A 16,388-nucleotide genomic window follows, 5' to 3' on the forward strand; every position below is an offset into this window, starting at 1 on the left:
ATATCTTTTTTTGTCTCTTTGTGTGTTAAGAGAGACGTGTAGGTATGACAAATATCCTGCTTTTGTTCTTGCAGGCTCTTAAATTTCTTTTGTGGATTATTGGCTTTTGGTAAAAAGTTTTTTAAGATGTATTCCTGTGTGAACACAAAAAAAAATCCACCGGCTGTGTTTCGATCTTGATGAGCATCTCTAGTTGTTTTACTAGCTTTCTTGATGTTACCTTAGATTTCCATGTTTCAAAAGCAGCATTATGTAGGTTAGTCCTCTAAAATGTACTTAAATGGAAAAAGTATACACATGTATTTGGCATTAAAACCAACAAGAATGCCCAGCTGTAGGGTAAGTATACTGAAGTGGTAAGTTGGAAATTACTTTTTTTTTTTTAATATGTCCTCCCTGCCTCTGGGTAAACAGTAAAATGTCATGAGAATGGGCCTTGTTTGAATGGAAACTGGTGAGCAAGTGTAAGTGCTTGCTCTACACCTGTTGTTAAATGAAGCCGAGTATTTGGACTAGACTAAGTGCTTACTGTTTTATGTCGTTGGTTTCAGGTTTTTTTTAAATAGCTATACAGCTGGGTATTTTTTGGTGAGATCAGAGTTTTGGAAAGTTAAAAATTGCATGTTGAATTGGTGTCATTTAACAGAGAATATAATGAGTGATATGTTGCACATAGGTCTGTTTGAAACCAGAGTCTTGGGCATCTTGTGCATTGGACATCTGGGTTGGTTTTGTCTGCTGCTTCCCTCCTGCTGGATTTCATTACAGATTTCTCTGCAGCTTTTCATGTTGGAATTTGTTTTTTCTTGGGGTCGTGGTTTCTTTGTATGGAAACAGGAAAGGCTGAAGCTTCCTGCCCATATAAACAATAAATCTCTGTGAACTAACTGGAACAGATTCTGCCTGCCTTCCCTGAATACCATGTTTAAAAGGAAGGAAACACCATAAGTGTTTTGGGTATTGAAATAGGATTGACTTAATAGTAGAGCTATTTTCTTGAAGAAATATGCAGAGGAGAAAGGATGCCTTTATTGTTTTACTGCATAGTCCTTGAAATTCAGATCTGAAATGTATTTTTGTGTGACCGTGTTAAATGTTGCATTACATCATCAAGTATGTAGAAACTTTTCTTATTAATTAATACAGCTGATTCCAGTAAGTTTTGGCAAAGTGCACTTTTTTACACGTTCAGAGCTGTGCAGATGTATATTCTATTTTTTTTAAATATACTGCCATAGTTTCACAAAACATCCAAAATTTTCGTCCTTATTCCACTCTGAATTAAAGCTGATGATTTTTAGCTTATTTGTCAATTACGTTATGGTCTACAGTTTAGTTTCTCTAGTCAGTCACAGATAGTACAACATGGCTTGACTTATAGGTAGACTGAGTTGTAACAGTGCCACGTCGACAGTGTGGAAGAATATGTATGCCTTAAAACATCTGGAACTGAAATTACCTATACAATGATGTGGATGATTGGTTTGTTTAGGGTTGTGCTTCTTCTCTTTGCACCAGAAAGACAAATTGCACCTTTCTAAAAACAACTTTAATGTAAAAAAATTATCTGTGTGTGGGATATGCAGTCTAACTTTGTGTTTTCTTTTCCCTCCAGCTGGTGAGCCTGCTGCTGATCGGAATTGCAGCATGGGGAATTGGCTTCGGCCTCATCTCTAGTTTCAGAGTCGTTGGAGTGGTAATTGCAGTAGGAGTCTTCCTCTTCTTTATTGCCTTAGTTGGATTGATTGGTGCAGTGAAACATCATCAAGTATTGCTATTCTTCGTATCCTTCTGATGCATTGCATTGATTGCAGCTTTGTTGAAGCCATGTAAACAACCTGCTCTGTCAGCTGAGACTGCTGGGGGAAGTACTTCAGAAACAGAACTGAAATTCACAATCTTACTTTGGTCAAGTGCAGTCTAAATTAGACTTCATTTCCATTTAACTTTGTTTCAGTTTCCTTTTTTTTCTCCATTGTTGTCTCCATTGCTCTGAAGATAGAAGTATTCACATCTCTTTTTAAAAATAAGACTATTGTAATTCTTTGAGAGCTTTTTATGGTGGCTCACTGTGTAACAGGTGCCTCTTATGTGTGCTCACCCCTGCACGAAGCTAAAGTAGGTGAACTATTAATATTTAACTTTTTTGGTCTGTGGATAAGAGCTGACCTCCACTTTACAAACAGCTTAATTGTGTGAAGTGTCTGCCTCTGAACACAGCAGACAAATTTTGAAAGTACTCCCCAACTTTCAAAACATGATCTTTAGTATCAAAGTTTATTGTTTTTGTTTTATACCATTTTCAGATGCATTAGTCTGAAAGTGTGTGAGGCTGTGTTCCAAGAGCAACTCTTACCTTTTTTTATTTTTAATCTATGCTAGAGTTATTTTTTTGTAATTAATTACAAGACTATGTCATTGAAAAAAGATAATCTGAATATGCAATACCCAGAAAAATATTTTTGTAACTACTTTATTTAAGTGAAATATATTGAAATGACATGAGTCCCTAAAACTGGAGAAATTGGCTGGAGATTTTTCTCTGAAAGCTCCTTTTATTAACCTCTCTGCTCATGTTTTCTTGCTAGGCAAGAAATACCTAACCTGGAAATACTAGCTATGTATAGTAGTAGCCAAAAAGAGATAATATGGTGATTGGATTTTGGGAACATTATTTAGGTCATCTTTTCCACAGTCAGTCAGAATTTGCTTCCATAGTTCTTTTGTTTTAAAGGACTTACTGTTATCCAGTGAAATAAGGAATACCATTAGGAGGCTATGTTATAAAAACAAAATTAATTTGAGAGTATATCCTTAACTATTGTTTCCAGTACATGATTATTCTTCTGCTAGTCTTTATTGTTCAGTTTTCTGTCTCATGTGCGTGTTTGGCACTAAATGAGGAACAGCAGGTAAGAAAAGTTTCCTGACTTCTCAGTTAATCTATAGCATAACACTATAAATATATATGTACATGGGCACATGTATTTGTATATAGTCCTCCATAAAATGGGGAGAGCATATTTTAAGAAAATCAGCATTACGCTATTTATTAAAGACTAGGTTTTGGTCAGTGCTTGGCTTTGGTAGCTAGAAAGAAATACATTTGGGTCCTAAAATGACTTTCATATGTCTTTTGTTTTTTTTAATTGATATGGTTTTGAGCTTCCTTTCTAGGTTTATGGTCACAGGTATAGCAGCACGATTTCTTGGCTCTATCTCGTGTTCAGCGATTTCAGATAAACTGATGAAATACACAGTAATCATGGTGTAAATTTGATAAAGTCACTGAATTGTTCTTGTGTAACTGGAGAGGTCATAACTACGTTAGGCATTTACATGTGAAAGTAAAACAATCTTCCATGTGGTATGGAGACCAATTCTTACTGCATAAGAAGTGGGTAAGGCTGCAGTGACTGAACAATCAGCTTTTGCATATGAGCATGCTTTTTGTGTAAAGCCTGGGCAGTCCCAGCTAGATTAGTTGCATGTCCCATTACTAGGGATCTTGTTGGGATTAGCAAAAACAAAGGAAGAAAATGAATTATACCCATGAATGTCCTGCTGTTAGGTGCTGTTCTTTCATTAGCTACACAGCCTGTTTGGACACTCCAGTCATTCTTTAATATATTTATATTCTCCCGTTGAGCATCAAGATCTGAAGGCTTTAGTTAGGGCATTATCAAGTTGATTTTGTATATTGGTTTGCAGTGTAAAACAGTTCAATTAATGTAATATGTATTTACTTATGGCTTCTAGAGTGAACTTCTAGAGGTGGGATGGAGTAACACCAACAGCGCAAGAACAGATATTGAGAGAAATCTGAATTGTTGTGGATTCAGAGTTTTTTATGCGAATGAAACCTGCGCCGCTGTAAGTTCTTCAAGCGTGAAAAACCATTACTTTTTCACACTGTTCAAAAATGTACAACTGTTTTCATAGTTACAGAAAGCAGCATTTTAACAAGTGTGTAATGTAGTTCTTACAGTGATACTAAGCTCTTCTCTTACTGGAAAGACAATCACAGGGCACCCTGCAAAGCTTGTGCTCCACTGTCATTTATATACTTGCTCTCTTGGAGTCTTTTAAAACTGCTGGAGTTTTGTCCATGGGTAGCAGTCTCTTCTAGAGAAAGCTAGATGCTTTCAAACAACAAAGTGTCATCAGAAAATGGAAAGCAATTCTCTGTATCTGCTACAGGATTGTCTTAGAACTCTCCACTGTAGACCATGTGCACCGATAATGGAAGAATATTCTGGAATGGTGCTGAGATTTGTCGGAGGGATTGGGCTCTTCTTCAGTTTCACAGAGGTGAGTGGGTGGTTAGAAAGTTGAGTGCTTTTTCCCCACTTTTAAAGCTTTGTTTTATGAAACACAATTTTAGGGGGTTTCTTTCAGGAAACCTTAGTCCAATCTCAGGAGTCAAATAATTAATTAGGCCAAATTTTTCAAAGCTACGAGCTTGCTTAAGTCTGTCAGAGGGAAAGCTTTTCTTGCAACTTTGTTATTTAGACAACAAACCTCAGCATTAAAATGTGGTGCTGTAAAGTTTAAGCTTTTCAGAAAGTTAGCTGTTCAAGTGTGCCATTCTCCAACAGTAATAAAAAGAGTGTTGTTGCTTTACCTTGGTCCCTCTTCTTCCCACCTATTCCCTACTCTAGCACACATAAGGTCTTTGAGGATTTTTTTTTTTTTTGGTGCCACCTGTAGTGCAAATGTAGACTTGCATGAGGAGTAAACTGTATTTTAAACAGTAAGTTAAAATTAAAAAGGTCTTTTGACTCTTTGCTTTAGTACCATGATGATACATAACTTGCTTTATTGATTGGAGTATAAAAATCCTCAGAGCACGTCTTTTCTAAGCCCAGAACAGGGCATGTGAAAATGTTCTTCCTGCTGCTTAGTGCAGTTTTTAGAAGGCTTGTCCATACGACAGCAACAAGAGAGATATGGCAACTTAAACAGAATCACTCTGACCTCAGCCATCTCTACTAAAAATGTGAAGGTGCTGGGATGTGGAAAGGTAGTTGGGGGGATGGCAATATTTGAAAAGGCACAAGAATAGCCATATAGTTAAGTGGTAAAATGAAACAATTTGGAGGATTTTTTTATCATTATACTAAAAGCAGGTTTATAGGTAGTTATCATTTGGGAAGGGGGGAAGAATAATTTAACTTTCATTATAACAGTGGGAAATTTTTTATTGCATTGTGAGTATGGGTTTGGATTTTTTTTGTTTATAGTTTTGGCTTTTTTGTTTTGTTTTTCTCTCTGTTGCTAGGTATGATTTTTCTCTGAGAGAAGAGAGGGTGCATTGTTTTTTCTAATTAAGAAAGATGGAGTGTGGTTGTACAATTTTAGCAACAGTCAAATATCCTAAACTTGTATACTGGAAATTCATTGTCCTGATTTAATGTTTAAAACAAATTTTGTAAAACTAGAGGATGGGATGGAGACCCTCTGTTTAATAATGTCTTTGGTTTTTATTTTCAGATTCTGGGAGTCTGGCTGACTTACAGATACAGGAACCAAAAGGATCCCCGTGCAAATCCTAGTGCATTTATTTGATAAGTTTATAGAGGACTGAATCTTCTCTCTGCACCCTCTACTTAAAAATACTGATTCTCCATAGTTTGGTATTTCTCCATAACAGGTAGTCTACACGTTCCCAAAATAAAACTCAAGTTCTATAAGAAATGTGTAGTTTTCATATTTAATTTCCACTATTTTTCTTCTAAGAATCTCTATCTTAAAGTAGATGGGTGCATTCAGTAGCTGGGCAGAGTTGAACTGCTGGTTAAGACTTTGTTAATCTGATATGGTGAACTCTATACAGTGAGTTTTATACCACTACTGGGTTATCTGGTGTAAAAAAAACCCCAGAGGTATTTTCTGCTGTATTCATTGATTATAAAAATTCACATGAATTCTCATTAAGATGATAAAAATTTACGGTGGATGGTTGGGTATGGTTTACTTAGGTTTTAGGATGTACTCTAGTAAACTTTTTTGTCTCCCACTTTCCTGTTAAGGTAAAAGTAGAAGCTAAAGATGTTATTTTCTATAGTGCACATTTAGTGTATGTTAATGACTACTGTAGTTCTTCACCCCTCCTCTTCCCTGTTTGTTTTGGTTTTCTGGTAGCTTTAGCATTTTGTTGAGAATAAAAACAATGTTAATGGATATTGTCATTATGAGAACAATGAGTGAAGAAAGTCAGGAGAATGTAATCTGCAGCTGATTAACTTGAAACTTTTTTTCCTTGACAAGTGAATGAAGTTTGGTATTTGCACAATCATTGTCTGTCATCTCTGATGTAAGAAACTTGATGTCTGGAAAGTTGCTGTACAGCTTTTTTAGATGGTGTAAAGTCATTGTTGTAATAAGTCAGCAGTGTATATTTCTCTGTCATCCAGATAACAGTCTTGATTTCATGAGAGATTGAATGACATGTAAAAAAAAGAAAGAAAAACAGCAACAAAATAAAATGGTTTCCAGTAGTTTGTTTTCTGAAAACAAAGAATTCGATTTAAAATTCAAGTTACCCATGTAGCAAGTACTGTCTGAGCTGAAGGAAAGCATGGTCCCTCTTGCTGCCTGTAACAGAAGTGGTGCCTCAGCTGAAACAGCAGACATCTGAACACCCAAGGTGCACAATGTTCCATTTGTTTCTGATCACACTGAATTGCAGATCTGCACTACACATTTTCTTCATTCATTCTTCACTCAGTTGCTGCTGCTGGCAGGGTAGGTAGTTGCTGTAGCCTGAAAGACAGCTCTACAGGAAGAAAAGGGGAAGAGATTAAGGCCCTCTGCCAAGGAATACAGCACCTGAGCAAGGTGGAAAGGAAGTCTGGAGGCAGACAGAAGTAGATTCTCGTACAGTCTCTCTTTAGTAGGGAGATCCCTCCTTACTCCTGCAGAGGAGGCAAAAAGAGGTTGAAACACGTGCCCATCAAAGCACTTTCAGACTTTCACAGCCAAGTGCTCCTGAAGAAGGAATTATCTTGAGGTTTTGAAGGGGAAGAGCAGAAACTGAAAGCAGCAGGATGTCAAGAACTTGCCATAGAACTGCTTCTCTCCAGGTGTAGCTGAGTTTTCAGCATCCGTGGTCAGCACCTTCTCCTGCAGCTGCTCTGGGAGCTGCTGCTGCGCCTGCCCAGCTGCTGTGTCTAGCTTGAGCACGTACCTGGAGATCCGGGGTAAGAGAGCTCACTCCTGTGCTGAAACACCTTAAGAGCCTTCAGGCCTGCTGAAGTCTAATAAAATGGACGCAGCACTTTTTTTCTCCCAGTTGCTGTCCTGTTTCCCTCAATTGCTCCCTAGCCATTCCCAATACATATCAAGAGAACAGTGATCTCATGGCCACCTTTAGGAACAGTTCATTTTCCTAGTTTAGACAGGCTCTGTGTTTTGTACATTACAGTAAAAAATCCAAGGAGCTGTCATATGGAGTGGGTTACTGAAGCTTAAAATAATACCACATTGCTACTTCAATTTTGACTTTTTTCCGAATTATTTTTGTAGTGCTTAGTTTTGGGTGGATCTGGTTTCATAAATATGATGGATTATACTGGAGTATAAATGTGCACTAATGCAAAAATACTGAAAATATTACCACTTCCTAAACTCTCATGTCTCATAATGTGAATTTGTTTTAGTAGTCAAAAGACAGATCAGTGGCTTGTATGGAATGATTAAAGTTTTTCTATCATATTAAAAATACATAGTCTCTTGGGGATTGTGGTTAAACAAACCCATCCACGCACACAAACATTGAAATTCCCAGTCAGAGGTGTGGATTTGCTTTCCAAACCTGATTCTGAAAGGGACGATAGAACACTGACTTGGTTTTTGGGAGGTGAAGAATGTTGCCTCTCACGGAAAGTCTGACTTGTGTGAGTATACAAGAAATGCTGTACTGTTCTGGCATGCCAAACTAGAGCACTTAAAAAAGTTAGTTATACCTATTCTTGGTGGGTTTTGTCATTGAACTTTGTTGCTTTCTCCTTAAAAAACGTTTTCACCACACAAAGTTTTTTTTGTTGTTGTTTTCTAAAGATGCATTTTAATTTTCACCTGACTGCTTGAGATTTGGACTTGATTGTAACCAGATTTTCTAGAAGCTATTTATACCACCACAGTGTCAAAGTAGCAGAGCGATTTAGCTTGAAGCATTCTTGCTGCTTGTATTAGATGTCTTTTAGCCTTAGTTGTGTTGAAATGCTTTCTTCAAGTTGGTTATTCTGCAAAAATGTAGAAAGATGTCTTTCTTCAAAACACATACACGTTTTTATCATATAAAAATAATTGGGTATAAAACAATAAAATCCAATTTTTCTCCATCAACGTGAGAAAGTGAATCCAGATATTGACTAAGATCCTGATACTACTGCACAGTATCTGCCACCTTTCACATGAAAGTAATTATTAGGGAAAGCTTGTATGTATGACTTGAAGTGATATCTGTAAAAATGTACCTTAAAAGCTATAGCTGACAAGTGAATAGGAATGTGTTAGTGCTCTTAACTTGCGTTATTATTTTTAGACCTAATTGTTTAGAAGACTGACTGAATGCTAGTGGAATTCTTGAAATCCCCATATCCATCCTGTGTACTTCAGGTTATCTAACGATCATATGTAGTTCAGCAATGATTTCCCAGGTTTTCCAAAGAAATCGAAAGAGGCTTTCTTAGTATCTCAGCTTGGCTTGGTGCCTCCATAAACCTAGAAAAAATCTTCATTTAGAGGAAAGGATTAAAAGAGCAGGATTAAGTTGACCGTTTATGTATTAAGATTCTTGAAAATTTAGTTAAGGTGAAAACAAGAAAAGCATAGCCTTGAGTGCAAAAAAAAATTAGTTTTTTTCAGTTTCAGAAGCTAATTTCTTGATACTTGCAGACTGGACTAACTTGGGTATTTGCATCTAGGCATGTAGATTAGTAGACCCTTGTAGTTACACTTTATATCCATTTACTGGATGTTATACATAGCATCAGTACATCTGCTTAAGAAAACGAAGCTACTTCAATAGTGTTATAAAAACAGCTTTGTAAAGCATGATGGCACAGGCAGCCTTTGTTTTATGTCACATACAGAGCTCTAGCAAGTGTACTTTGGGTTGAGTAGATAAAGATGATTCTGATGACCAGCTGCTCCAGCATCCCTCTGTGCTGTCCCTCTGCTAAGTGATGTGACCACATTGTTTGCTTTTTGTAACCGATACATGGTTCTAGAGAATATTTCTGCCCCCCACTGCATCTCTTTTTCCTCTTCTGGATGCTACAGTAGAGAGTAACATCTTACTGAAGTGCTGAAAGAATGCTGAATTGCATGTCTGGGACCCTTTCCAGGTACCTCTTGAGGTCTTCTGGTAGGTAGGGTTCACATAGCTTGCCAAAGATATATTAACAAGTACCTTCCTTCTGATGTTGCTGAGAGATTCCCTTGAGCTGAAACCCTTGCTTCTCTCGCCTGTCCTGCCCTCCCAAGTGTTTTCCTCTTTTGTAGTCCTCATCATGACTGGTAGTGGCAGTAATGGTAATAGAAGTGGTAAGAACACTGTCATTGCCAAAGAGCTGAGAAAATAATGAAGGCATGGTCCTGGTCGAAGTGTGTCTCACTGATGCTGCTGCTGAGTTCAGAGACAGCAGATACTTGGGGATGGAAAGTCTCCTTTTCGTGTAAGTCTGTAGGTAGTGTCTACTCTCATGGTGTTCATCTGCAGCATTTATTTTAGTTCTGACTTCTATTGTCCCTTTTGGGCTTGTAAATAATTATAAGCTGTAACACAGTCATGAAACCAGCCACATAGTCAGTGTGGTATCACTCTATTAATCATCTCAGGGCTTTACTGAAATCTGGTGTAAGCAGGGACCCTTTAAGGGAAGCAGTTACATCTTAAATCACTTCAGAATGCAGCCAGGTCAAAAGAAAAACAAGCCCCATATGCAAACAGCCCCATTCTCTAGTCTAAGTATTTTCTGTGAAAGATTTGCACTTCTTGTTAGCTGTAAAGAAAGGGCTGATAATGAAAGCTCCACATAGGCTGGTGCAACTAGAAAATAATTTGAGATAAAGTAGGGTGAGTAATAGCTTAGCTAGCTGCTGAAACTGGAGATAAAAAGCTGCTTTCCTCTACTGGATTTGGCTGGGTGAAGTTGATTCTCTTCACAGTAGCTTTGTGTGGTGCTGTGCTTTGGATTTACAGCCACAACGGTGCTGATAACACAAGGTTGTTTTCTGTGATTGCTGACACACAGAGAAGAGGTCGCTGCTGCTGCCTTACACTGCCCTGTCAGCAAGTAGACCTGGGCTGCAGGAGAAGTCGCGAGGGGACAGAGCTGAGACAGCTGACTCCAGCTGAGTAAGGGGATAGGCCATATTCACCATGCAAACTGGGAGACACGTTTAGAGTGATGGTGTTTATCTTCGCAAGTCACCATTACATGTTATGGGGCCCTGCTCTTCTGGAGGCAGCTGAACACCTGCCTGCCTATGGGAAGCAGTGAATTAATCCTGTGTTTCGCTCTGCTTGTGCACACAGCTTTTGCTTTACCTATTAAACTGTCTTTGTCCGAACCCATGAGTTTTCTCACTCTTCTGATTCTCTCTCCCCTCCCACTGGAGTGGAGTGAGTGGCTGTGTGGAGTAGGGCTCCTGGCTGGTATTGATCCACAACAGCCCTTTTCCTTCCAAAGTGCTGGAATGTAAAATGCAAGCTGTGGTCTCAAGCAACACAGTGATTTTACTATTTCTAATAATGGTAGATGAAGATAAGGAAAAAAACAGAAAACACAGCAGTGTTTTGTATGTAAACACTTGAAATGGATTTATTTTAAAAAAAATCATTTTTACAGTTGAATCATACAGTATTCTTCTGTACGCCTTAAAATAAAAGCCTCCAGCTTTTAAAAATGCTGCCCAGTACAAAAGTGCTAATGTAAAACTGTAGTGTTTATGTATAGAAACCATCACTACACATCACTAAATATCACTCTAAATAGTCTCTTCACCAGTATCAAGGTGTAGAGAAGAGATGGAAGATAAGACTTCATAATATTTAAGGGCTTTCTTCTTCAGTTCAGTCTTCTTCAGTTCTCCTTACAGTTCAGTCTTCAGGAGCTTCAGCGCTTTCTGCATATTTGAATACACTAGAAATGAAATATTCATGCATGTTATTTTTGCTGCAACTTCCTCTGCCAGCAACCAAAAATGCTGCAGAGATAACGTCATTACTATTAAAGCTTTTAATCACATGCCTATTGCTATAGGGATTCAGATGCACTTACTCTTCCAAGCAACTTGTGAATGTCATGGTTTAATTTTGACTGGTGAAAACTTTCATTAATGCAAACGCATGGGCAGAGACTGGAGCTGTGCAGCAGGGAGGGAGGGCTGTAGCAAGCATCTTTCCCTGCTCCCAGAAGGTTTCCTGACCTGGCCTGTTAGAACTCGTGTGTGAGGGTTCTCACCGTTGCTTGCAGTGAGCACTGCTGAATTATGCAAGTTCCTACTGATGTACGCTTGCTTTTAAAACAGATGGATGCTTAAGGCTCCAGGGCTCTGCCATAATTTTCTTCATCTCACTGAGTTTAAGTCTAGCATCTTGTTTAATTTTAATCCTGGTTAAATGTCTTTCAGCAAGTACGGATTGTGAGAATCTGTAATGCCTGGTGTTATTCCTTATCACATGAAAAATGTGACTGCTTTCAGAATATTTTCAGAATGTGTCAGAACACTTTACTTACACAGTGAAATGTCAGAGGGCTCATATGCATAGAGACGGTTTGAGTATCTTCCAGTAATATCTGCTCTCACAGTCAGGGAAGGGTCTGGGGAAAAAAGGGTGAGAAAATTTGTAGAGGTTAATCTTCAAGCGGAAGGAAATAAAAAGAAATAAACCTTTCTGTACTCCTGCTTGCTTCCTAAGTGTTTCTGTGAGACATGTCTGCTTCTGCTGACTAAGAGATTGTTCTAGGGTTACTGACATTTCAGTTTTAAGTGTTGTGTTTGCGGGTTTATTAGGAACGGGATGAGCTACCCATTCCAGCGACTGTGGCATCTTGCCATTGAGAGGAATGCTGGACCTGTGAAGGTGGCTGGGATTGATTCAATATTTGATTCACAAAACCAACTAGAACCTTTGTATTTCTTGTGGAATAAATTCCTGTTAATCAGCCTGAGGATTTGAGAGGCATGGTGCAGCAGGGGCTCTGTTCTGAGATCATCTTTGATGCTTGAGGTACTCACCTATGAACAAAACCCGAGGGACATACTGGCCATCAGGTGCAAGATTCTTGTCTGTGGTTTCATACTTAAAGAAAACAGAGAAGGTTCCTAGTCAAGGAGGGCATGTTACATAAATAGTTTTTTCCTTCACTGTACTTTGGGTTATGAAATCCAGCTCAAATAATACTTCTTGCAGTTTAAGAAATTCACTGGGATGCAGTTTTTTAACAGCTGGAATTGCAAATTGGTAACAAACATTCATGTTATTATTGAACTTTACATTCCCTCACATTTTGAGTTTATGATAGCTACAAATGAAAAAGACCTACTATCAAATCTTTTATGCTTCAGCAGTGGCCATTTTCCTAGCCAACCCTAGCTATTAAGTTAGAAAAACCGTAACTAAAAGCAGAACTTTGTCTCTTTCATTTCATTAAGTGTAACTGGGGAACTTACCACAAGGTTCAGGAGAATGAACTTTTCAGCCAGTTTCTGTATATCTTTGTGTTCAGCAAAGACCTTCTTGAGGGCTAGAGTAGAAATAAATGGGAAAGAAAATTGAAAAGATGCCCCTGAAGTATATTGTCCTCCAAAAATAAATTGAAACAAGCTGATGAAACAAAATGAGAATTTCCAGTTTACAACTGCAGCAAACAAAGATTTTCAGTTCATTCCACTGGAACATGATCCACTCATTTATATTCTGCATTAAAGAGTAATTATAATAGTGCAAAATGTCCCATCTTCCTTCAGACAGTGCAGTTGGCTCTCAAATTTGTTTGCTTAGGTTTGAATTTGAGCATCTGACCCTTCAAACCTCCTGTTCTCCTATTGTGGTTTCTGGCCCCAGTTCTTAAGGCACTCGATAATACAGCATGTAGGGCTTCAGACTGAAATGTTTGGAAGGGTTTAAATGCTTGTACAAAGACCCTTCTGGAGTTACTGGAGCTATGGATGGATGCAAAGGTCTTGCCATGTGGATTGACTTGCAGGAAGGAGGGCCCTCAGATAAATTCAAAGACCCTGGGAAAAGAGCAGTCCCAGTTACCAGAAATCCTGCAAGATCTCAGTTTCAGCCTGGGTTGATTTAGTCCCTGGCTGGATTCAGTCTCAATCACTGATAATATTGAGAGCTGAATATGTCCTTTCCAACAAATTATTTCTCACTACTGGTCTTGCTGTTGGTTTTGCTGATCTGTCAGAGGTCAAACCCTACTGACCTGTGCTCATTTCTCTATCTATTCTATATCATGCAATACTGAGTTACCATTTTTATTTTATTCCTACACATTGGAAAACACCTTCGTGGTACAGTAACTTGAAGAACACTCCCCATGCTCATGCAGGCTAGTACTTCACTAAGGTTTAATCAGAACAGTGGCTGATTTTAGATATTTGGGGGTTTTTTCCCCAGTGCAAAAGGATTACCTTGGCTGTGTGGGCAGTCTTCCAAGTGGTGGATAATCATCAGGGGTTTCTGGCTGGAAAAGAAGAGCCCTCGTTAGGACCGGGGGAGGCACGGGGGACTCAGGGTGGACACTGTGGGGCTCAGGGTGGGCGCTGTGGGGCGGGGCGGGTACCTGTGCTTTGCCCGGAAAAGCGCCTCCTCGTAGGTCTGCGTCCAGATGAGCTGGTCCCCCCATCCTGCGGGAGGGACAGGGGACACACACACCCTCAGACAGCGCCCTACAGGCGGGGCCGGGGACCCCGGGTCTGAGCCCTGCCCCTGCCCACCTCTGCCAGGAGGGGCTTGGAACAAACCCGCTGCCAGAGGGCTTTAAATCAGGAATGAAGGAGGAGAGGGTGCTAGGAAATACTAGAAAAGGTTTTGCAGAATGAGTTGCAAGAAAATGAATTTTTTAAAACAGCATAGTAGCTGAAATATTCACAATATTGCACTTTTAAAAAAAAATTGGTGGGGAGGTGGTTCAGTTATTTGTTTTTTACCTCTGGAGAGTGTCTGAGGCAGTTTTGGCTTAACAGTAGTGTCCTTTGTATCCTTCTTGCCTGCATCCTTTGCCAGAGCACAGGAGATGACAATGAGCAGCAAGAACATGGACACGTAACTCTTCTCCATGGCTGCTCCTGGAACAGGTGAGAGAAACTCCCCGTCATTGTGGTGCTGCGGTGAGGCACGCAGCAGATAAGGGCAGGGTAGGTAAAGCAGCAGGTCAAGTCACAAATATGCGGCGGGGTGAGTCAGGGCTGAAAGGAACAGCTCCAGGCAGGGGCCTGGGCTTGGGGGCACGGGAGCGTGAGGTTTGCCTAGCGAACCGCCCTGAAGGACCCGGCTGCTTCCCACTCCCCTGTTTGTGCCGTTGTGCTGTGGCCCTTTTAGGATGTTCATGTTTGTTAGTTTCTCTCTCTTCTTTTTACATATATTGAATATGCTCAGTAAAATAACTTGAGTTACGGTAGTTCCAAAAGTCTTTGCAAGTCCTAATAAGTTCACTGTTCTACCTTGATCTCCCAGTGCTAGAGTAACTCAGCAGCAGGTGCTGAAAAATTAATTTGTCTCAGCTCTTCCCCCATTTTGCTGTGGGAGCAACCCAAATGAGAAGTTAGAATGTTAAGCTAGGCTTTACAGTGAACATTAGCATAGACACAGCTTAATGGTGTTGTTGAAGCTTCCAATCCTGTCTTTTCCCTTAAAAATATCATTTAATCATCAAACCCAGCAGAATCTATAATAAAAAGAGTGGAGAGGAGTTGCTGTGTGACAGAGCGAGAACTGAAATGGAGTTTGAGGGTGGAAGCAGCACAAAGCAGAGAGCTTTTCCTGAGCCAGACTAGGGCATGGAGACCAGACACATCTGATGGAAAGCTCCTCAGCATTTCAGCTGAGTTGTTTCTATGAAGGGGAAAAGCACTTCAGCAACATGACCCTATGTTTTCTCATTATGTTTCCTCCTAGAAACAATATAATGGGTACAAAAAGCAAATTTAAGATATTCTAAAATCAGTACAGAACATTGAAAAGATTCATAAAAGAACCAAAACCAGACCAAAACAAAAACAACCCAAGAAAAAAGGAAAAACAAGCCTACAAAAAACCCCCCACCACAGCAGTCTGGCTGATTTTAAAGGTCAGACAATGAAAACTAAACTCCAGGGAAACAGAAGTGTTTTTCCAGATAGGAACTGCAGGAGGAGACATTAGCTGAGTTTCCATGAGCAATACAGTGCTCTTTGCTACTGGTGTGTCCAGTAGAGCTCAAACATCCATAGAGTCCCTGTTTTAAGGGTATGAAATACAACTTTTGCAGCAGACTGCTTTTCTGCCCTAAGGAAAGTCTCCTTGGCAAAGAAGAAAATTGCATGAAGTTCAATTAAACTCTGTGGATTGTCAGGGTTGCTTCAAGAATTGTTTTGGCTAGAGTTGTATGGCAGAAGTAATGCTTCTTTAAAAAGAAAAAAAAATAAAATAAAAAGGGATGGGACAACCAGGAAACTGAAGATCAGGCACATTTTAGGCTGTTGTGGAGGCAGCATGCAGAAAGCAAAGACAGAGGAACATTAAACCTGCTCCTTAAAAACTGCGCCTCTGGAAGACTATGTGCACTTTTGAAAAGCTTTCCAAAATAACCCCTCTTCTCCTGTTTTTTTAACCTGCAAAGCCAGTATTTCTCTAGATGTTTTCCTTCATAGCAAGCCGTGCTGGACTGTGCCTGCTTTGCTGCAGTCTTTTCTTTCCACTGATCAGATTCCCCATCCCCAGGTAGCTCTGGCTCACGGCTCCCCCTTCTGAAGCAGGGAGTGTGCAGTGCCTTACCTTGTTTACTCTCCCAGACGCCTGCCAGGATGTGAAGGTGTTCCTGGTTTCAGCGTGAATGCTGCTGCTCCTACTGCCTATTTATGCACCTTCACACCCCAACTCCACCCACAAGCTTTGAATTTGAATACTACTTTCGGAGAGCTAAACTTTCCAGTTTTTCCCCACCGAAACATTCAGAGTTAATTTTGTAATTAAATAACATTACCATTTCCTGTCAGACGCTGTATCTAAAGTTCAGAGACATTTCTGTAGGCTTTTGGGATATTTCTTGAAAGGTGATTTTAAAAGACTGGCAAGGATCCAAGTCCAGGTAAGCTTAAGTCAAGACTCCTGATTTGCCTGAAGAGTGATTTGTCTTTTTTTGATTGGTTGGAAAATCAGT

At 39.6% G+C, this 16,388-nt stretch overlaps 2 protein-coding genes across 2 annotated transcripts; one reads left to right on the plus strand and one right to left on the minus strand.

The window, feature by feature from the left end:
* Positions 1–309: 309 nt before the first annotated feature.
* On the plus strand, positions 310–8,345 carry TSPAN13 (tetraspanin 13). The gene is made up of 6 exons (XM_008630011.2): positions 310–339; positions 1,616–1,783; positions 2,832–2,912; positions 3,760–3,873; positions 4,201–4,311; positions 5,494–8,345. Exons 1-6 carry the CDS (start codon positions 325–327, stop codon positions 5,566–5,568), a joined length of 564 nt encoding a protein of 187 aa, XP_008628233.1. The 5' UTR covers positions 310–324; the 3' UTR covers positions 5,569–8,345.
* Positions 8,346–10,801: 2,456 nt separating this feature from the next.
* On the minus strand, positions 10,802–16,096 carry AGR2 (anterior gradient 2, protein disulphide isomerase family member). Its single transcript, XM_008629954.2, has 8 exons — positions 16,004–16,096; positions 14,179–14,316; positions 13,812–13,875; positions 13,660–13,712; positions 12,688–12,761; positions 12,253–12,316; positions 11,751–11,834; positions 10,802–11,153 (listed from the first exon to the last, which is right to left on the minus strand). The coding sequence occupies exons 2-8, from the start codon at positions 14,306–14,308 to the stop codon at positions 11,104–11,106; spliced, it is 519 nt and encodes a 172-aa protein (XP_008628176.1). The 5' UTR covers positions 14,309–14,316; positions 16,004–16,096; the 3' UTR covers positions 10,802–11,103.
* Positions 16,097–16,388: the final 292 nt, after the last annotated feature.

The sequence above is a fragment of the Corvus brachyrhynchos genome, unplaced genomic scaffold (genome assembly GCF_000691975.1).
Source record: "Corvus brachyrhynchos isolate BGI_N302 unplaced genomic scaffold, ASM69197v1 scaffold142, whole genome shotgun sequence".
NCBI lineage: Eukaryota > Metazoa > Chordata > Aves > Passeriformes > Corvidae > Corvus > Corvus brachyrhynchos.